The sequence below is a fragment of the Pleurodeles waltl genome, chromosome 6, assembly GCF_031143425.1.
Source record: "Pleurodeles waltl isolate 20211129_DDA chromosome 6, aPleWal1.hap1.20221129, whole genome shotgun sequence".
Classification (NCBI taxonomy): Eukaryota; Metazoa; Chordata; class Amphibia; order Caudata; family Salamandridae; genus Pleurodeles; species Pleurodeles waltl.
The window spans coordinates 438,252,700-438,275,019 of record NC_090445.1 but is presented as its reverse complement, the minus strand read 5'-3'; the positions used below and the strand labels follow the sequence as shown (position 1 = coordinate 438,275,019).

At 42.0% G+C, this 22,320-nt stretch overlaps 1 protein-coding gene across 7 annotated transcripts in view; it reads right to left on the bottom strand.

Moving 5' to 3' along the window:
- The window catches only part of NFASC (neurofascin), a 733,849-nt gene that overhangs the window by 179,479 nt on the left and 532,050 nt on the right, over positions 1-22,320 (bottom strand). For all 7 annotated transcript variants that reach the window (XM_069238522.1, XM_069238515.1, XM_069238519.1 and 4 more), the window contains 2 exons: positions 18,874-18,944; positions 12,969-13,191 (listed from right to left, as the gene is read on the bottom strand). In XM_069238522.1, coding sequence (XP_069094623.1) covers positions 12,969-13,191; positions 18,874-18,944 — 294 coding nt within the window. The remainder of the gene's footprint in view (positions 1-12,968; positions 13,192-18,873; positions 18,945-22,320) is intronic.

Below are 22,320 nucleotides of genomic sequence, written 5' to 3'. Positions count from 1 at the left end.
ATGCACACTCCGGTCATCTAGTGTTGTGTTTGGACTTTACAAGTTGTTTTTTCTTGAAAGAGTCTTTTCATTACTGGTGTGAAGTCAAGTCACCACCTCCTTGAGAGAAAGTGCATGTCCAACTGCTTCTTTGTTAGATTGTTCAATTTGTTCCCTGGTGAGTGAGGAAAGAGTATTTTATGATACTACAACAATTGCTGTTGAACACGTGTGATATCAGTGGGGGAGGTGGGAGGGAGCATGTGAATCTACAGCACTACACACTGTGAATAGATGCTTATACGGTAAGTAACATACTCATTTGTAACATTTGTTGGCTAAAGACGCACAAACAATGCATAGACTGTAAAGCAGTAGTCCTCTGGCGGTGGCTTTAGGCATTAGATGATGTAGTTGTTTGCAATAATGTACATAGGACTGTTTGCCCTACCAGAGATTGCTGTCTGGCATGAAAATCCACACAGTAGTGGTTTGTAAATGTATGTGGATTTGTTCATGTATCTTCTTTATAGATGTCTAATAGTTGAATAGTTTAAGAACAGCCATTGAGGCACCATTCGTTCTTGTAGAATATGCCCTTGGAACTGCTGGCAGATTTATTTTTGCTTTTATATTGCAAATTTGGATACATTTGATAATCAAGACCTTTTTTCGAGATGGGATTACCTTTCCTAGGATTTGAGAAAGCTACAAATAGCTGCTGTGTCTTTCTTAATTGATCAGTTCTTTTACTGTAGCACATGAGGGCCCCTTTCACATCTAGTGTATGAAGGCCCAGTTCTGCCACTGTTTCTGGTTTTGGAAAGAGAACTGGCAGATCTAGTGTTTGATTTAAGTGAAAAGGAGAGATGACCTTTGGAAGGAATTTTGGATTAGTGCGTAAGTGTACCTTATCCGGGAAAACTTGATACAAGGTTCTTCAATGGTTAATACATGAATTTCACAAACTCTTCTTAGAGAAGCTATAGCTACAATGAAAGCTACCTTTCAAGACAGGAATTGCAAAGGACATGAATGAAGTGGTTCAAAAAGTGTGGACATAAGTCGTGTAAGCACCATGTATAAGTTCCATGACAGTACAGGAGATGTACATGGTGGAATTACTCTTTTTAAACCTTCCAAAAAAGCTTTGATTACCGGTATTCAAAAAAGTGACTGTTGTTTGAGATTTTACACATAAGCTGCAATGGCTGGTAGATGCAGTCCTATGAAAGTGTATGCCAAGTGTGACTTTTGTAGGTGTAGCAAATAGCACACTAGCTGTTGCACTGTAGGGTGTGCAAGGGTCTGTGTTGTGAGCAATACAATAATGTACAAAACGTTTCTGGAGGCAAAGCTTAGGCATTTTCTTTGGTGGTGAATAAGTCTATTTCTGCAGTTCCCTGATGCTGGAAGCACGTGTGTAGGACTTGTGGTTGGAGTTCCCATTTGTGGACTTGCTGTTGTGTCCTGCTTAGTTGGTCCGCTATTGAAGTGTCCATCCCTGGATGATATTCTGCTAGAAGGTGAAAGTTGTGAGGAATAGCCCAATACCAAAAGGCATGTGCTATTTGAGACGATTTAGTGAATGTTTTCCTCCTTATTTCTGAATGTAATACACTGCAGTCATATTGTCTGCGCACAACATTCTTCCCAGCTACATTAGGAGGAAAGCCTTGAGAGCCATTTGCATGGATATGAGCTCTAGGACATTGATGTGAAGTGTTTGTTGGTGAATAGTCCACAGCCCCTGTACTGTGGTGGACTCCATGTGTGCTCCTCATCCAATGAGTGATGCATCCGTTGTTACAGTCACTTGAGGAATTGAGTCCAAGAAGGATCTGCCCTGTAGGCACCTCTGTTTGCTTGAGCTGTTGATCATCCAATCATACAGGTATGGGAATACATTAATAATCTGTCTTCTTAAATGCACTGCCACCACAGCTAGGCATTTTGTGAAAACCCCTGGGGCTGCTGTCACCCTGAACAAACTGATGATTACAACCAGCTACAAACCAGAAATACCTGCGATGTGCAGGGTGAATTGATATATGAAAATATGCATCCTTCAGATCTAGTGCTGTTATGAAGTCGCCTTTTTGTAGGTGTGGTATCATATCTTGTAGTGTTACCATGTTGAAATGTTCTGACAAGATGTGTAAGTTGAGTGGTCGTTGATCCAGTATTTGTCTTAGCGTCCCATCTTTTTTGGGGATTAAAAAAATATCGAGAGTACACCCCATAGCCTTTGAGGCTGTGTGGTACAGGCTCTATGGCCTACTTTTGCAGCAAAGCTTTCTTTGAGAAGGTGCACCTGCTAAGGGTTGAGGATTTGTTTGCGTGAAGGAATACTTGGTGGGTGACTGTTAAGCTCTTGGCAATAGTCCTCTCAGATAACATCCATCACTCACCGGTCTGATGCTACTTCGGCCACAACTGGTGAAACTGTTGTGCCCTTCCCCCTTGTGTGATTGGGGAGAATGGAAGGTAGGTCACAGATAAGAGTTAGAGGATACCTTTATGGCTGAGGTACATCAGTGTCCTGCCTTTTTCTTGTGATTTTTCTGGCAAATGTTTTCCCTTTATGATCTTGCGAAGGTTCTTGAAAACATTCCCTTTATTGTCACACGCAACAGGTTTTTTAGCTGCCATTTACTTTTCAGCATGTTTTGCCTCTGAAGAGGAATGCTGTCTTGGTGCTGAAGCGGCCAATGCCATAGCCTTCTTTAGAGCCGAGCTGTGGCTGTACACCAATACCTTCTTCGGAGTCGATTTGTGTTTCGGCACTGTGTGTTTGCTCAGCTCTGATGCTTTAATTTGTGCCAGCGGATGGAGAGGTGTAGACATTGTCTTATGTGCAGGAGCCAACAGTTGTTTTTAGCACTGAGTGCTGCTGTATGTCGACTCCATGCCTGTCCCTATCGCCCGTAACCCAACTTGGATCCAGTAGTGACTTATCCTGTCTTGGCTCCGAGGCACACTCTTGGTGTCGACCAACACCCGAAGATTGTGGCGCACTATGGTGATGTTGGGAGTGCTGGCTGCTTACTTTATGTATGTGTGGTGGGTCTTGAGTACTCATGGCCCGTGACGTTGTCCTCATCTTGGGACCTGACCCGATGGTCTCTGTTCTTGTGTTATCTCCCTGAGCAGCAAGTCTTTGTCTTCCTCTTGCTGGTTGGAGTTGTTGAAACTGATGTAGTGTGGACTGGCGACGATGGCACCTTCTGACATATCCCCTTCGCCATCTCAAATAATTTAAGTTGTTGTTCCTTTTCTTCTTGTGAGAATTCTGCTTCCACCGCCATCTGCAAATTATGGGCTAATCGTCCGCCTCATCATGTCCAAAGTGTCTTTTTGTTTTTGAACAGGCTGCAGCCTCCAAAGACCTGTTCTTTTCGTTCCGGCATCAGGCAACAATTGTAGACGTTGTGTATGTCTGAGTAAGTGTAATTAACCCCACATTGGGGGCATTAATGGAAAAGATTGTCATTTTAACCCTCCATCACCTGGAGCAGAACATACTGGATGGGTCTTTGAAGGGAGTTTTGCAAAGTTGAGGGTAGAAATCTTGCGTCATCTGAAGAACTTGGCTCTGCTACACGCTGATGAGTTGTCAAACTCATGACTGAGGTATAGATGCTGTTTCCAAACCATTAGGAGTGGAAGCTGTACAGTGCAATGGTGCAATCCGGCCAAACCTAATGGCAGAAAAACAAACAATCTTAACAAAGAAGCTGCTGGACATGTGCTTCTCTCAAGAAGGTGGAGACTCGACGTCACGCCTCTCTCTGTTGAAAAACAAATGTTAAAGTCCGAGTCAACAATGGATGGCAGGAGTGTGCACAGCATGTGTATCTGCAGCTAACATATGCTACGAATACTTGCGTCTTGGTCATTCTCAAAGTGAGAAAGGACAAGATGTTCTCTAGTTCCCACAGGCCAATACTACACCAGAATATTGATGCCAATCTTTTTACAAGCATTTTGGCAAGCAGGGTGGGCGGAGTTCTAACGGTGTTAAAAGAAATGGGCCTGTCTTGTTTTGTAATGTCTATCCTAGTGTAGGAGAATAACAACAGTAAAAATGGCCAACCTCCCTAGAATCCTATTCCACTGTCAAAAATGTCCTCTTTGACCTCAGGCCTCAACTCTTCACAATGTGTAAACTATGGTGGATGACTGTGTCGGCAGAGAAAATGTGCAGACTAGCCAGAAACTTGATACAAAAAACATCAAATGAGGATGGCCTAGGCACCTGACATCACACAGTTCAGACGGGACAACTTCAATATGTGGTAGACTGTGGGTGACCATATCAAACATAAGCAGATAATGCACTTGAGGTAGGTGGTGCAGGGAAGACGTCACAAAAAAATCCAGGGTTGGTAGTTCTATTCCTCCTTAGTCACAAGGGCCTTTGCAGGATGGGACAGGGTACTGGAAAAAGAGGTCAACAATGTTCCCTTTCCTACATACTCCCATACTGGGAAATACTGACTACAAACTGGACTAGGAACAGGACACTTTTGGGAGAGGCAAAGGCGGGGATGGAAAAGTCTGAATAGCTCCTGTGGAGAATGTACTTTCATATTAGAATGTATGTAATATTATGGAGTCCCACTACTGGTGGGTTACATCTGACTATACGACACGATCCTCAGAGAACTCTATACCGGATAGGGCTGATGCCTCAGGTTTGGGAGCACTAGAGTGCTTCGTTTGAGGGGGTAGTTTCTGGTGCTCGGCACTGACACTTATGACAGTCTGCCAAATGTTGGCTCTGTTTATCTAATTTAGAGATAATCACAAAAATAGTTGTTTAATAAGTAAAATGTTACTTACCCTGTAGACATCTGTTTGAGGCATGTAGTGCTGCAGATTCACATGCTTTGCATAAGTCCGCCATCTAGTGTTGGGCTCGGAGTGTTACAAGCTGTTTTTCTTCAAAGAAGTTTTTAGAGTCACGAGATCGAGTGACTCCTCTCGGTGATAGTGCACATGGGCATCAAGTCCTTTGTTAGATTGTTTTCCCGCAGGAGGGAAAAGTAAAGAGTGTAGAAATGGTTATGTACATGCAATGTATATATGCAGTGTATATACATATTTACAAATAAAGTACCACAACGGCTACCCGCTTCTGGGGAGGAGGGAGGGCGCATGTGAATCTGCAGCACTACATGCCACAAACAGAAGTAACATTTTCCGTTCAATAGCATGTGTAGCTGCAGATACACATGCTTTGCATAGACTGTAAAGCAGCCACTCCCCCCCAAAAAACATTAGCGGTGGCTGGCCTGTTGGAGTAGTTTGAAATAAAGTTTTAAGTACTGCCTGTCCAACATTTGCTTTCTGGCGAGATAATACATCCACACAGTGGTGTTTAATAAATGTGTGATGTGGACCATGTGGCTGCTTTACATATATCTGCCATTGGTATATTTCCTAAGAATGACATTGAAGCTCCTTTCTTTCTAGTAGAATGTGCTTTAAGATAGCAAGTTTGAATACACTTTACTATCCATCTGGATAATCCTTGTTTTGAAATAGGATTACCCTTGTGAGGTTGTTGAAAAGCCACAGAGTTGTTTAGACTTTCTGAAAAATGTTGTTCTATCTATATAATGCATGAGTGCCCTTTTAACATCAAGGGTAGAAGAGCTCTTTCAGCAACTGAATCTGGCTGTGGAAAGAAGGCAATTCCACTGATTGATATGAAATGGTGAAACTACCTTTGGTAGGAATTTAGGGTTTGTCCTAAGGACTATTTTATTCTTGTGAATTTGAAAAAAAGGTTCTTCTACAGTGAATTATTGAATTTCACTAACCCTTCTTAAGGAAGCAATTGCTACTAAGAAAGCAACCTTCCATGACAAAAACTGGAGAGAGCAAGAATGCATGGGTTGAAATAGTGGAGCCATAAGTCTTGTGAGCACGATGCTAAGATTCCAGGAAGGAGCTGGTGGAGCTCTTGGTGGAATAATTATTTTAAGGCGTTCCATAAAAGCTTTTATAACAGAAGTATGCTGCCTGTTTTGGAGGTAAGCAGCTATTGTTGTTAAATTAATTTTATTAGAGGAATATGCAAGATTTGTTTTTTGTAAATGAAGCAAATAACAGACAATATCCTGTATGGGTGCTTTAAGTGGGTTAATATTTTTTGGGTTGACAGTAATATACAAAATGTTTTAGCTACATAACACTGTCCAGTTGTAGGCTTGCATGCTTCCTTTAGAATAATTATACATGCAGATGGAAGCGGGGATAGCCAAATTCTATGACCTCAGGGGTAAAATTGCAAGGTTGAGCATACTGGGTTGGGATGCCTGATCTGACCTTTGTTCTGGGTAAATAGGTTTGGTCTCTTTGTTAGCTTGTGATGTGGTACTACAGACAGGTCCAATAGTGTTGTGTACCAGTGTTGAGGTGCCCAGGTGGGAGCTATGAGTATCATAGTGAGGGAGGTGTGACGGATCTTGTTGACCAGAAATGGAAGTAGTGGGAGAGGCAGAAAAGTGTAAGCAAATATCCCTGACCAGCTAATCCATGGAGCATTGCCCTTGGATTGAGGGTGTGGGAATCTGGATGCGAAGTTTGGGCGTTTTCGATTGTGGCAAAGGGGGTCTATGTCTGAGGTTCTCCACATTTGGAAGTATTGTTGATTTACTAGTCAGTGAATCTCCCATTCTTGTACTTGTTGCCTCGTCCTGCTTAAGAGATCTGCTAGCTGATTGTGTATCCCTGGAATATACTCCGCTAATAATTAAATATGATTGTAAAGTGCCCATTTAGAAATTGTCTGTGCCAACAGGGACCATTGAGATGAGTGCCTCCCCCTCTGTTATTGCAGATAATGCATTGTGGTCATGTTGTCTGTCCTTATCAATACTGTCTTGTGTTTGATTTGTGTTTGAAAAGCTTTGAGTGCTAGGAACACTGCTAGTAATTCCAATGGTTTATGTGATAAGTTTGTTGAATTGAGTCCCATTCCCCTTGTATGGTAAGGTTGTTGAGATGGGCTCCCCAACCTATCATTGATGCATCTGTTGTGATTATGGTCTGTGGCACAGGATCCTGAAAGGGCCACCCTTTTAATAAGTTGGTGTGATTCTACCATTGCAGTAAGTGATAAGTCTGGTGGTCCAACAACACTAGATCCTGAATATGACCCTGTGCCATTGTTGTGAAAGACACTGTTGTAGTGGTCTCATGTGTAGGCGTGCATTGGGAACTATTGCTATGCATGATGCCATCATTCCCAATAGTTTAATGATCAACATCACTGTGTAAGTGTAGGTGTATTGTAGTTGAGATATGAGATTGTGAAAAGGTTGAATTCTCAGTGGGTTTGGGTATGCTAATGCTGTTTGAGTGTTCAGAATTGCTCCTAGATATGGCTGTATTTGTGCAGGCTGCAGGTGAGACTTTTGATAACTGATTGTGAATCCTAGGATGTGTAGGGTGTCCACTGTACACTGTGTGTGCTGTTGACAGGTTTGAATTGTACTGGGTTTTATGAGCAAGGCGTCCAGATACGGAAAGACAAGTATGTGTTGTCTTCTGAGGAATGCTGCAACTACTGCCAGGCATTTGCTGAATACCCTTGGTGCTGTTGTTACTCTGAAGGGTAGTACTTTGAATTGGTAGTGCTTCCCTGCTATAACAAATCTTAGAAACTTCCAATGTGCTGGATATATGGGAATGTGGAAATAAGCATCTTTTAGATCTAATGCTGTCATGTAATCTTGTTTTTGGAGCAGGGGAATGATGTCCTATACAGTGACCATGTGAAAGTCTTCAGACAGAATGTACTGATTGAGGGGTCTGAGATCTAAGATTGGTCTGAGAATACCATCTTTCTTTGGTATGAGGAAGTATAGTGAATATGCTCCTGACCCTTGTTGGGATATAGGTACCATCTCAATGGCACCTTTGAGGAGTAGTGACTGTACCTCCTGTTTTAATAAATTGAGATGTTCCAGAGTAAGTTTGTGCGAGCGAGGGGGAATGTTTGGTGGAGTAGAGATAAGTTCTAGGTAAATAATTGATAGAACCCATTGACCTGTAGTAATGTTGTGCTATTGTGGGTAAACATTTTCCAGTCTTCCTCCCACAGGAGATGTATGCTGTGTGGGGATCTGTAAAAAGTCACTGTTTGGTTGAGGTGGAAGAACCTCTTGGGGCAGTAGATTTACCTTTCCCTCTATAATTATTCCCTCTGCAAGAGCCTCTGAAGGACCCTCTGTAGGAGCCGCTGATGTAAAAATGTGATCCTTGTTTCTGTTGGGATGTGGATGGCTCTGAGGTTGATGGTTTGAAACCACCTCTAAACTATGTCTTACGAAAAGTTCCCCAGAGTGGGTGTAGTACGAAGGGCACCCGCAGCTTTAGCTGTATCAGAGTCTTTTTCAGCTTTTCTATTGCGGTGTCAACCTCTGGTCCAAATAGATGCTGCTAATCAAATGGCATTTTCAACACTGCCTGTTGAATTTCTGACTTAACCCTGAAGCCCTTAACCATGCTTGCCTTCTAATGATGACTCTAGTGTTGATACCTCTTGCTGCTGTGTCTGCTGCATCAATATCAGATCTAATTTGATTATTAGAAATGGCTTTCCCTTCTGTTACTATCTGTTGTGCCCTTTTTTGGTGTTCTGGAGGAAGGTACTGTAAAAAGTCTTCCATTTGGTCCAAATGAGCTCTATCATATCTTGCCAACAGTGCTTGAGAGTTTGCAGTTGTCCAATGGTTTCCAGCTGCGTCAATTTTACGACTTTCCTTGTCTGGAGGAGGAACATCCCCTGAAGATTGGCTAGTTGCTCTCTTTCTTACTGCACTAACGACTATAGAGTCGGGTGGCAATTGAGCCCTAATAAAAACAGGAGGAGATGCTATGATTTTTCCTGTGTCCTTATGTATGTGGATTTTTCGCTGTTCAGTGTCCATTACTTCTAATATGGGCCTTAAATCAGAAGACTCCTCAGTAACTGGAGCATATTTTCCACCCATTGGTTTCAGCTCAGAAAGTCTGGATACCGAATGTTGAGTCGGTCCAAAAAAGTTGGCTTTGAAAGTGTTGTTAGTTTTTCGGCTCCAAGGTGGAAGTCTCTGATTTTTGGCTCGATCCCGAAACAGGTGTGGCAAGCTGTTTTGTCGGTGCCGAATGCACTTTGGCCTTGTGTTTCAGCGCCGAACCCGAGGGTTGGTCATCCGATTGTACTTTTTGTGTCCGACCATAGCTGGCAAGCAGTGGGGGACCCAAGACCAGTGCTGAAGTCTTTTTGGTTGTCTTTGTTTGATGAGAAGGGGCTGATGTATTCATGTACTGAACCGATGGGATGAATTGGCTGTCGACATCGGAATCTCGATCTGAATCGGAGTCTGCGACAGAAACAGTCACGTGATGTGTCAATTCCTCTTGTGCATGTTCTTCTCTGAAGATGTTGGTCGTTTGTTCCGACAACTTGGATGCCATCTCCAACTGACGTGCTCTTTGATCCATAACAGTCTTCTTTGAACAAAAGGATCGACAAGCCTTATCTGTGATCCAGAGAGAGACAGGGATTGCACACCGAGTGCTGATCGGTGTATGAAAACTTGGCGTGACACAGAGGGCAAAAGCAAAACTGAGTCCGTATCATCAGCCTAACATTGTTTGACTAACACGTGTCGAAGTAGGCCCAAGAAGGGTGAGTTCGCCCATAAGGGGCATGTAATCAACCCCGACGATTACAATCGGATCGAATGTGAGATTGGAAAACCCGATCAAGAGCTATACTGACATTTATAGAAAAGAAGAGAGAAGTTCAGATAGTACCGAACCGAGATCTACCGGAGCGAGAGGAAACACATCCAAACCCGACGGCAGAAAGAAAACAATCTAACAAACGACTCAATGCCCATGCACACTATCACAGAGAGAATGAGTCACTCAATTGTGTGACTTGAAAACTTTCACTGAAGAAAAACAACTTGTAACACTCCAAGCCCAACACTAGATGGCGGACTTATGCAAAGCATGTGTATCTGCAGCTACACATGCCATCGAACATGCATTAAAAATGACAACAGGCAGTGCAAGGTGCAGAAGCCTCCTGGCCAGGGTCCTGGCACTTTGGAGTCACCCAGAGTTCTGCACCTTGGCAAGGACTGCACAAACCAGATAGATTGAAGGTAGATATTACAAGATGCGATAACTATGTAAGAATGATCAGTTTCTTACGTTTGAGGAAGCCAAGGAGAGGTTTCAGATTGGTCTGGACCAGATTTTTACATTTGCTAAGTTAACCACATCAGTACGTAGGAGTTGTCCTGGCTTTGTAGGACAACCCGTAGAATCACATACATCAAATGCCATTATACAACTTCAGGCTGTGGGCATATGTGTTTCTGTACTCTATACGATATTATTGAAGGACAGGATACATAACCCCCTGACAATGTAGGCAAAACGGGAGGCAGGCATCAGAGCCTTGACTGCAAATCGAGACTGAGATAGAATAATAGGATACCAATAAGGTGGTATCAAAAGTAATGCTCAATTTGGTCTCTCACAGTTTAAACTCTTACATCGTACATATTTAACTCCTTATGTCCTTAAAATAACCTACTCTACACACAGAGCAGTGTGCCTGTGACGTACACATGCAGGGGCAGATTTTTTCCACATGATATGGTCATGCTCGGTGATTAATGAATATTAAGGCTTGAGTGTTGGAAGACCTAGCCAAAATACTATTTTTAAAGGTTGAAAAAGCACTTTGGCACCGTATACTGGACTTATGTCCTATACCATAAAAGAGTATAATCCAGTACAGAATTACGTAACAGGTGCTATTATTGGCCAAGCATACGCTTCTGATACACTGGAACCAAACCAGCGGCCCTCTGATACAGATGTGGTACAAAGATCTCAGAGAGAGGCTGTTGGCAGAAGAAATATGAATACAAATGGTGCCTACAGATGAAAAGGTCCTTGAGAACATTCATGAGTGGCGTTTAATGACAGTCATGCTTCGGGAGGATGAACTGCCACCTTCAGACTTGTCCCAGAATGGGGCATCATCTTAATGTTATTTAATTAATCAGCTATGTGACTTGTTGCTATGTGTTTAGTTGATAGTGAAATGTTAACAACCAGATGCAACACCAGTATATTTGTTCTCTTTTGGATTGTGATCCATCTGACAAAATCCGTGTATGTACTGTAATGTTTCATTTGACTGTCTCTCAAAAAATGAATACACCTGCATTAGAGGTGGCAATATAACAGGCTGTCAGAAATGGGTATCTATCTAAGTGAGATGTTGCTGCCTCCCCAATACCACTGTGAGCACTGCGTCTCACTAGAAGTTGGTTGTTGCTATTTTAATAACACAAAAGCAACATACGAGCAAATGATTCTCTTTAACTGTATTGTTTCTCTAATGTTAGCTCAAATGCATGTGTGCTGCTTTCAGCCAATTCCACCCATTTCCACTGGTTTCACATCCGTCGCCCCTAGATTAAAAAAACAGGCAGACTGAACGCTCTGCAGCATAAGAATTCTTCATTTCACGCACTGAGGAATGTACGAACAGGAAATACTTGTGCAGACCTCCACTCTCAGGGGACGAACAATGTAATTACATCAACAGTAATTGCACGTAATCAATTACACTGCCCAAGCCCTGGCAGAGCATGAAAGCAAGTTTCCCAGCAGGAGAGCAAGGGTATGATGCCTCCCTGCAACAGTGCCACGAAGCTCCTGAGGCAAGAGCTACAGGCAGTCTTCGCTGCTGAGAACGTTTCTTTCAAGAGCACTGAGTGGTCGGGCAGTTATCATTACGGTATTTACATTGTCAATCCCCTCACAATGCTCCGAAAAACAACGGGTGTTGGCCTTTTGGCCGCTTTTCGTTTTGTCTGCTGAGCAACTCTAATTTCACTTCTAAGGCAAAAAAGATCCCGGTGAGTTTCGTCTTATCTGAAATTCACCTTGAAATTATGCCCACATCCATTTCAGAGGCGTCGTCAGAAACGGCATCCTTGAGGAACAGATGCTGCTTCATGCGAGGCAGTAGAACGCGGCGAATTTGTCAGCCTGCACCTCTGTTTTGTAGGTGCACTACTTGATCAGTCAGCCTTTCAAACACGGGTAGACGGAGATGACCTGTCTCCTAATATGAGGAGCAACGTTTGCCAGGCATTTGGAGAAAGTTCTCACAGTAAACTTTAGAGCAAAATACAAAAACTCACCTTTAAACTGGTCTACAATTTCCCGTGCAAAGGTTATATTGGAATATGATAATAGACACCTGGAGGTTCACTGTGAAGAGTCAACATCCTCAATTCAGCATTTTGAGGGCTTAACCAGCCTTTGCTTTAAGAAGCTTAATATAAAAGACTGCACGGACGTTTCCTCGGTTTGTGATTTTTAAAGCATAATAGTATTTTAAAAGAATGTTTCTGAAGGTGTTCTGGGAACGTGCTGGAATAATTCTGACACTTAGTATATGAAGCCGAATTCACCCCAAACCTACCGTCCGCTCAAACTCTGTCACTCACTACAAGCATCAAAGTCCACTTTTTGTGAGTGATGCCCTAACCCCACTTCCGATTCTTGGTCAGCACATGCTATACTACAAGAGTATAATACCAACCTATCTGATCCCTTAAATTATATCCTGTCAGCAATCAGACTACAATTGCGGACTTGGATAGTAAAAGCAGCTCGCTGACACCACCTCACTTACCTTAAAATTACTGCACAAAACTCCAAAGCTCTTTGCTTTGAAAGAAATTTAGCATAAAGGGCCTACTGAACCTCAGCGAAAAGACACACAAAAAGAAACCAATGGATCCTCCAGGCACGTATCCGATTTAAATCTTTTCGAGGTCTGTAGAACACACTGTAGCCCAAAAGGACGAAGAGGCTTTGCTGTCCTGGGAGAGACAAAGATAATGCTACCTGTAAACCCTTGCCGTACACCAAGATCCATAGATACTCACAGTCTTCCCCAGAATAGCCGATCACCAGCTGAGGCTCAGGACCAGTCCCAAATTCATTCTTTGCCTGCACCTTGATGTCATAAGGTACATAGACAGGTGTCTGCCAGACCACATGCTTCGGGCTCCTCACAGTGACGTTACTCCAGCTCTCGCCAGTGTTTCGCTGCCGCCAATATACAATGTACTGCAGGTTTGGCCCGTAGGCTTGGGTAGCATTTAAGGGCTGCATGAATACAAAAAGAAAGCAAACCACAGACAAATTAGAGAGGATACACTGAATGGAAGGGGTAAGGGCAGAGATGAAGTAGATGGGACGGATAAATGCAGAAACAGAGATAAAGATGAGCAGTACAGGAGGAAAGGCCACAGAGGCCGTAGAAAGAGGAGTGCACAATGGGGAGCTCAAGTACACAAGAAAAGGAAAACGGGGAGTTAAGGAACATGAATAATGAGCTGGATGCAAGGGAACTGAAAGTGAAGGAAAGAATATGGTTTAACACACAGAATGCAAGAAAAGCTTAGGAGGATGGGGAAAAAGTGCAGAGAAGAGGGTGCCATATATGTGGATAGAGAAAGGACTGACTCTCAATAGGTAATAAAAGGAAACAGAGTGGGAAGGGCATGATGGGGTTGCAACAATGAAAGAAGGGCGAGGTCAGTGCAGAGTGGGTTGGTAGAGACAAGGGTCAGATGCAAAACGATGGGAGAAATTCAAGGAGAAAAAAGAAGGATGAGAGAAAAAAATACACGTGACAGTGAGAAGAAAGAGTAAGTGAAGTGGGAAAGAGCTGATCAAAGCAAGTTATAGGCAGAGAAGACGAAAGACAGATGCCCTGCAGAAAGGAGACAGTGAGAAGTAAAAAGGCATAGACCCAGAGAACGGAAAACATTACAATGATGCCAGTAGAAGAAAGAAAAGGAAACGTGCAGAACTTGGAAACATGCAATACCTGTAAACGAACGAGACAAGGCGATCGATACTATTTGTAACAATATTTTCTTGCAATCTCTCTGTATTACGAGCCATTGTTTTTACGAACCATTGTTATGGACGCTCTCACGTATTTATAAACAATAGGATAGTCATGATTTCATTAACATTTTACTTCACATATATATATAAAAAAGTGGAAGATGTTTTATTTACAAAAAAATCTCTTTACAAATGCATTTAATGTTTTGCATACATCATATTTATAAATGTGTACACTTTCAAAACAGGCGTTGGCAAATCCAATCGGTCTGGTCTTGGCAAGCTAGTGTAATTTTTTCATTGTAAGCCTATGCCACAGATAGAGAAAGAAAATTGATGCCACCACCTACACATAGCCTCCATATGCTTGCAATAAAAATATTACATTAAAAAAAAACATTCACGGATATGGCTGTTTCACTAGTTATGCTTTTTTTTTTTAAACAAAAACGTTATTTTTGTGGTGCATTTTCTTATTATTGCTGTCCATGAAGGAGACAAGATATACAAAATATAATATACATAAAAAACGTACTCTGAACCAGCTTTGTCACTGAAGAGAAATTAACTATTTTTAGTTGGATGAAAACAATGCGCACAGGCTTTGTGCAGTCACTCAAATTAAAGGGAGCCAATGGACGACCGTAGGTTGACCCACTGCCCCATGCTCTATGCTGTGGTGGTGGGAGCAAAATGTGAATGGAAATTTAACATACCAATGGATTAGGCCCACTGATTTAAAGTCCCATTCTGTATGTGTACTATGCATGTTTTTTTTATCTCGAAAGCCAGACAAAAAACATATTCCGAAATCATGTAGTGTTATACAGTAATTCCAAACAAAGCCCCTTCTCCAATAGAGCACTTATCAGTTCAAAAGGAAATCACATATACAATTGTAACTACACTTTCGTAAATCACCTAGGGCAGTTCCCATCTTCTTTAAGCTGACGTGTAAGAATTAGTAGAACAAGAGATCAAAGACGTATTGGACAAAGAGCCAATCAAAATTATTTTCTTCATCAGGCAGTTATCAAAGAGCATTTTCTTGATCAAGAAAAAAGACAAGTGTTAAAGCATGTGATGAATCAAAGAGAAGTCAATGCCTGGACTGTGTACAGACATTTTAAAATGGAAGGCATGCACCTGCTAAGGGAACCTGCTGAGTGAAGGCAAGTGGATGGCCAGACTAGAAATCAGAATGCCTATCTTTTTATATCAATCGTCGGCCTTTACCAGTGGTTTTTTCAATTTGCCTGACAGGCTCAGATATGGGAATTCAAGGTTCTCTTTCCTCGCCTATTCTTTGCCCTTTGGGGCTTCACACAACTTATAATGCTTGAAGAGGCCCATCTCAGGGTCCAGTGGGATGGTCATCTCCCTTGTTAATAATGTTCATAGCCCCGGACTGTGGTGTTTGCATTTGGTACTGAAGATAAGCAATTTACATCTTGCAAGAGCTGGGTTTTCTAATAAACAAAAGAACACTGGATCTGTCTTCCAGCAGGCTGATGGACTTCCTAGGTTCCACCATGTATTATGTGTAAGGATCACTGCGGGCTTCCAGACTCAAACAATACAGCAATAAAAAAAGAGTTGCAACACGTTTCGAACAACACAGTCATACCTTTCACGCCCCTGACCTGAACAGGGGAGTTTTGCTGGCTTCCTACATATAGACAATAATTATGGGCCCTCTCTCCTTCATCTCAAGATAATGAACTTGAGAAAGGGTCTGCTGTACTCCAAGATAATTACTTAATCCTACAGGTCAGGATAGAGATCTAGCTGTAGAGGGAACACATGCATGTATGGAATGCCATCTGGATCCGGTTTCTTGCTATCTGGATGCGAAGTCTTGGCATTTTGAATTTTCACCCAAATAGAAAAGTTTTATTTGAGGTTAGCCCTTGTAGTGTGAGACTTAGGTACAAATGTAAGCGCAGATGAACACCTGATCACTTTCTATGGTCGTTCAGGTAGCAGATTCTTGATACTCTGATCAAAGGGATCTATACCGAGCTGTCATTCTAGCCTGGTGAAAATGATTCTAAATCACTGAAGAATATCTTCTGTATGATTACTCAATGTGGTTTTCATTTCCATAGTGCCATACACTGAGTAATGATTTTCTACGGAGAGCACAGATTTCCCAAAAATAACATCCTAAATAACTTTCCAATTTTGTAAAAAATCATATTATTGGAAATCCATATAACAGCAACCAACAAATCAAAACGTTTTTATAATGTGCTGGTTATGTTATACATAACCCTCCCACACTTCTAATATTACAAACGCTTACAAAAATCATAGAAATCTTTCCATTAAAATATGGATTTAGAAAGCACAGTCAGTAAAACTGAAATGATTTAAGGCAAAATGAACACCCCTAAGCTTGTTTATATCAACTTAATGGCATCCATCTTTATTGGTTGAGATGAGTTGAGTGTGATGGCTCGAACTGAACTCTTCTAATACAGATCCTTTGTCAGAAACAGACAAAAGATTTCAAAGGTGCCAGTGACAATCAGTTCATCATACTAGTTTGCTGAAATATAATTTCACTGGTCCTCTTGGCACTCCTGCAGAGGACTCTCATGAATTCTTGCACCCAGTGCTATTAATATGCTATTGAGCTGGGAAGGAATGCAGCTCTGGGGCACCTGATTGAGACTTTCGGCCAGAAAATATACTATTTCTGAACTGAAAATAATTTCTCCAAAGAAGACGTTTGCATCATTTGTTTCTGGCAATGCTCCCAACTAGTGGTTTTGAATTCTCTCTTCCAGCCCTTCTATTATACTACGAAGTAGAGTGGTAAGTCCATTGGCTGCCTATCTTCCTACCACTTGAAGATCTTGTGTGATGAAAATGAGGCCTATCATGTTGTTGGTAACAACTTTAATGGTTTATGGATGTGTGAATATACACAAGACTGGAAAATTATCGCTTATAGGGTATAGGGGACTACATGTTCTTTGGACACAAGCAACCTCTTGATTCTGAAATGGATACATATTTGAATCTCAATAAGATTATAAAATTTGGTATGTTTTGAGCACATTTATATCGATATGTAAAGCCCCCCAGGGACCCATCCCCCAGGGCTGACTAAATAAAAAAAAAACAAGGTGGAAGGGTGTGGGGCGCAGCCCCCTCCACCAAGCCTTAAAAGGCCCCAGGGAACCCATACCATGGAGCTGAACTTAACTTTAAAGGGAGGTTGGCCGTGCGGGCCTCCCTCCATGAGCCTGCTGAGGGCCTGGGGACCCCATCCCATGTGGCAGGCTCTATTCATCAGTTCCAGGGTGCCCAACCTCAGGACAAAGAAGCTTCCCTGCCTTCACTGGGAGCATTTTTAAATCTCCCACCGGGTGGAAACAAACATGCCGTCTCTGCTGCAGGAGCATGGGGAGAGAAGGCAAGTCTGCTCCCACTCTGAGGCAGGTTAAAAAAAATTCCCGCAGGGTGCTAGCAGTCTTCTGTTTCCCTGCCTGCTCTCCTGTGGACACGGAAAAACATATTGCAATGCCGGCTCCCATAGAAAGCGGGGAGTCAGCTGGGCTTACGAGGGCTCTAAGGCTTCCCCCATGACCCCTAACTTGCTGATTTGTCGGTGCTTCTTGTGGGCCCTGGGGCAACCTTCTATAATTAACTGAGGCCTTCACAGAGCGGGGTTCCTTAGGGCCATAATAGGGTCTGGGAGGGGGGGCCGTGCAGCTCCCTTACTCTTTATACCGGAAAGCAGCCCCGGGGATAGGGTCTCTAGGGCATAACTGGTCTTGGGAGGTGGGGACATGTGCCCCCTCTCCTAATTTAGAAGTTAATGGCCCAGGGGTTGTGGTTCCCGGGCCTTTTACAGCTTGGGTGGCCACATCTTGTCACCCTCTTAATTAAAATATTGTCCCAGAGGCTTGGAGAGGGGGGCATCGTGCCACTCTCTCCAAATGGTAAGGTATTGGGCCCTGGTAGATTGGGTTTCCAGGGTCTCCAAAGGGTCAAGAAGGAGGCCACATGACCCCCTCCACTTTAATTAAAATATGCCCCTGGGGATGGGGTCCATGGGACCTCCTAAGATGCGTGTTCCCTCCCCTACAGTCAAAATATGTCCCCGGGATGGGGTCCTCATGCCCCATTTGGATTTTTTTTTGGGGGGGGGGTGTTGCACGCGCCCTCCCTCCTCTAATGTAGAAGTATTTGGTGCCAGGGTATGGGGTCTCTGGGGGCCAATAGTGGCCTGGGAAGAAGGCCCCCGGCAGGGAGCTAGCTGCCTGCAGGGGGTTGGATGAAGGGTCTAGCCTTGCAGTGCAGTGCAGAGGAGTGGTTGAATTTATGTATGGGGATAAAATATTACTGTATGTGAAAAAACCCTACAAGTTAGGTGAAACGTTTGATGACAAAATAACCTTTTGAACTAAAAAAAAACACTGAAAGTCACTAGTTATACTTATCTCAAATAACAATAACTCATGCCCTAAGGTAACTATAACTCGTGCCCTCGCCATACACTGCTAATTACTCCACATATTACATCACTCAGAACATCTATTACATAATTAATAATATCCCTGCAACATTTGTGCAATTAAATTAATGATGAGAAAAATGTGCATGGTTGGGGTGAGTTATAATTACCTTAGGGCACGAGTTATAGTTACTTGAGATAACTATAACTAGTGTGAGTGTGTGTGTATAAATGATGCAGAACACAATACCAGTATCACCTCACTGGAATCTGTATCAGACTATAGTCTGCAATGGAAGCCTTAAAAAGGAATTGAAGGATATTCCTAGACCTCTGAAAACAGGCCACAGTGATGGGAGACAGTGCCTATCCAAATGCCAATAACACAACATCCCTCCTCCCCACCTAGAATCTTTGTGCAATCTAAAGGAGCACTGTGCCCCCTAGGCTCTCATTTTTCTTACCGTCCAGGTGATTTCCATATTATTCTTCTTGCTGCCCTTTCCCTGTACACCTGAGGGGTTTCTTTCTGGAGCTGGAATGTAGAAAATATTTGAGATGAACAATGTCCTTTGGCTGCTTTGACATCTACTCTAGGCCATGGCCCTTCACTGATATAAAACAAAATAATACATTAGTAGATATCCTGGAATTGTAAAACGTTCACACATCTTCCACTTTTATCCAGGTGTAATACCTCCAGGAAACTGTCACACAAAGGGCAAAATGGAACTGTTGCAGTACCATCTCTTAATGGCAGAGGGATATATTTAAAGACACATTTAAAAGAGACTTAAAGCTCTAAAAGCTTGGTGCATCATACTACTGAGAATCTACTGTATCCATATACGATTGCATGGATGTCACTAGAATTAAAATAGCACTACTGACAAAACCATTACATCGAATGAGGAACATGTCAGGGTTATTGGGTTAAAGATTACTTTGAGGGAAGGTGTTAGGTTTGAGTTTAGTTCTTTGCCCTTGGTTTAGGCAGAAGGTAAGAGATAGTGTTAAGCCTAAAGGTAGTGGTAGGGTTAGTGTTGGGTTTAGGATTGGCTTAGCCTTACGTTTAGGGTTAGAGTTGTTATTAGGGAGACAGATTGTATAAGGTTTAGGCTCAAGGTTAGATTTCAGGTTAGGCTTAATGTTAGTACACTTATTTACCCTTGTACTTAGTGGCTGCATCAGTAGTGATATTCTCAACAGTGATAATATTGATGTAGTGGGTTCTATATAGATATTTTCATGTAACTGCATTCAATGTAGTGACCCAGAACCACCTGTTCATACACTAAAGTTTCTAAGTATCGAATACGAATATGAATCTTTTTCAATTAACATAAATTGCATCATATTATTTCTGACACCAGATAGCACAGGTCGTGTTGTAAAACCGCAAAACATTCACCTAAGTTAAACATCTGTTGTTTGGGAAAGGGTGTAGATTGCTTTATGCCTTCCTGTGGTAAGCATCCTCTCATACATGCTTGCATTTAAATTTAGGGGATAGCAATAACCCTTCAGATGGTCTGTCTAGGGTGTAAAGTCCCAGGTTAAAAGGGCAATGTTTTTCATCTCAGGAAGGATTCAATGCTCATCAAGACAACGGCAAGGATTAAGATACAACATGTTCCAAAACATGTGGGGAGAACTGGGATTTTTGTGGAATCATATTGCTTTGGCAGCAAAAGACCCTTGTTACATTTTGTCTGCAGATGGCTTCCCAGTGGCATTTGTGTGACACGTTTGTTTCCATGGACTTACCGATGGCACCCTGTAAAGAAGCACACCTTTAACCACTGCTGGACAGAGCAGCCTAAAGACATGACTTCTGAGAGATAAATATGGGAAAGGGGCTCAAAGGGTAGATATTTAACTCATCATTGTGTGTAGAATAAAATGGGTCCTCCCACACATACAAATCACCAAGGAGCTCTGGAGCCATATAAAGGAACAAAGCAAAAAAGGTCAAGTTTGGTCACAACATCCCTCAAAGCTCTTTAAAGCCACTGGTCTTTTGAAATGGATACTATGGATACAGCTGTGTAAATCAAATATGGGACCTGTACTGAACAAAAAAGCAAGTCAATGTACTGTCTGAAATTTATTGAAAAAATAAGCAATTTATAACAGTTCTGACTGCGTGGTAACCTTCAGATTCCTGGTATCACAAGCAGTGCAATAATGACAAATATTGGCATAAATATTTCCATCCACTAACCAGGAAATCGTAGCAACAATAATTAAGGAGAAACTGATTTGAATATCTAGCTATCTGTACAGTTGCTACAGAACAGTAGTCATTGCATTTTTCTACTGTAGGTGCGTACTTAGGTCAGAACTACAATCAAAAAAGAAACTCTGATGCAGAATTCTTATTCATAATTTATTTGGTCTGCATGGACTGTGCTGTTGTCTGCCAAACATTTGTTTGACCAACTGTGGGCTTTGGGCACAGCCAGAAGAGTACTACTCTTCTACCCCATCCAATTGGCTATTTGGTGTATTCCAGGAACTGGAATGCGCAAGGAACTATTTCACATTTAAAAAGTACATTCAATCATCACACTGTTTGAACATTTAGTTTATCTCCCATTCGTATTTACACTACAGGCAAATTCTTTTTTGCTACTCTTTTCCAGCACTGGCATAGTACACAGCACAAAATGTGTGCATGCAACACATGTAAACAGCATTTCTGAATGCCTATGTTTAGAAGCGTTGGGAAATTAGAATCAAGTGGCTTTGACAGGTTTGTTTTAGGATGCACGGAGGCTACCCTTTAGCATGGTGTCTCGTTGCTAAATCATGAACTTGTAATGACCATGTTGGGAAACAGTACTAGATCAGGAAAGTCGAGGAAAACACGAACGTCTCGTTTATTCTAGAAAAATGAGTGATGTTTAATAAATCGGATCTCCAATGGGATAAAGTTCCATGCCTTGGGGATAAGTAGAGAAAAGGCACATTCTCCGCCTCTCCCCTTACAGAGAACTGAAATGAGAAAAACATATTTGAGGAGGATCGGAGACTCCTTACTGGACGAAAGGGGGCAAAAAGCTACTGCGTAAAGACAAGGCCTCTGCCACAGCAGACCTGATATGTCGTGCAAACCGTTTTAAAGTGTGCCTACCCGCAGCTAATGATGTGCTAGGAGAGGGAAATAAATTTGAGTGTGTTACGTCAGACCCAAAATAAGCCTTGCAGTTGTGTTTTGTATCACCTGAAGTCCTAGCGACAAGTAGAAAGGCTTCCGTAACAAAGAATTACAACAGTCTCGCTTTGACATAATACAAGACAGGATTAAAGTGTATCTAAAACAAGGTAGAAACAGGATAAAGATTTTTCGTTTGATTTTCCTATGTAATACTTCCATGTTTTAATACTATTTTGTTTGGGATCTTCTATGCTTTAAATTTCCTTTTCTCATTCTAATTTACATTCATTTTCTCTTCAGTTACTTCCCACGCTGTTGCTTTTGCCTGCTCTTTCTCTGTTTTTGTAGCCATTCTCCTTTTTGGTTTTATACCTTTATTTCTTACTATCACTATTTTAATATTTCTCCTTTAAATGATCTTTCTACCTCAATCTCGTTCTCCTCTCAGCATTTCCATTTTTGCGCTCTCTCTCTTATCTTTTATTTTGTGTCCATCCTATTTACTTAATCTAAAAAGAGACTTTACCAGTGGCCGAAGTGGGATGACTTTAGGTACTGCAAGGAAGTTACTAGCTAAATTGTGAAGTATGCACTTTTAAAGACCAGTTATATAAAAATGTACTGTGTACAGTCTGAGTATTACTAAAATCTATGTATTGGAAGGACTTTTTTTTATTTTAAACATTTTTGCGCATTTTGTAGCAGCCTATTTTATACCATGTGTAATGTAAGTTAAAAATAATGACTTACA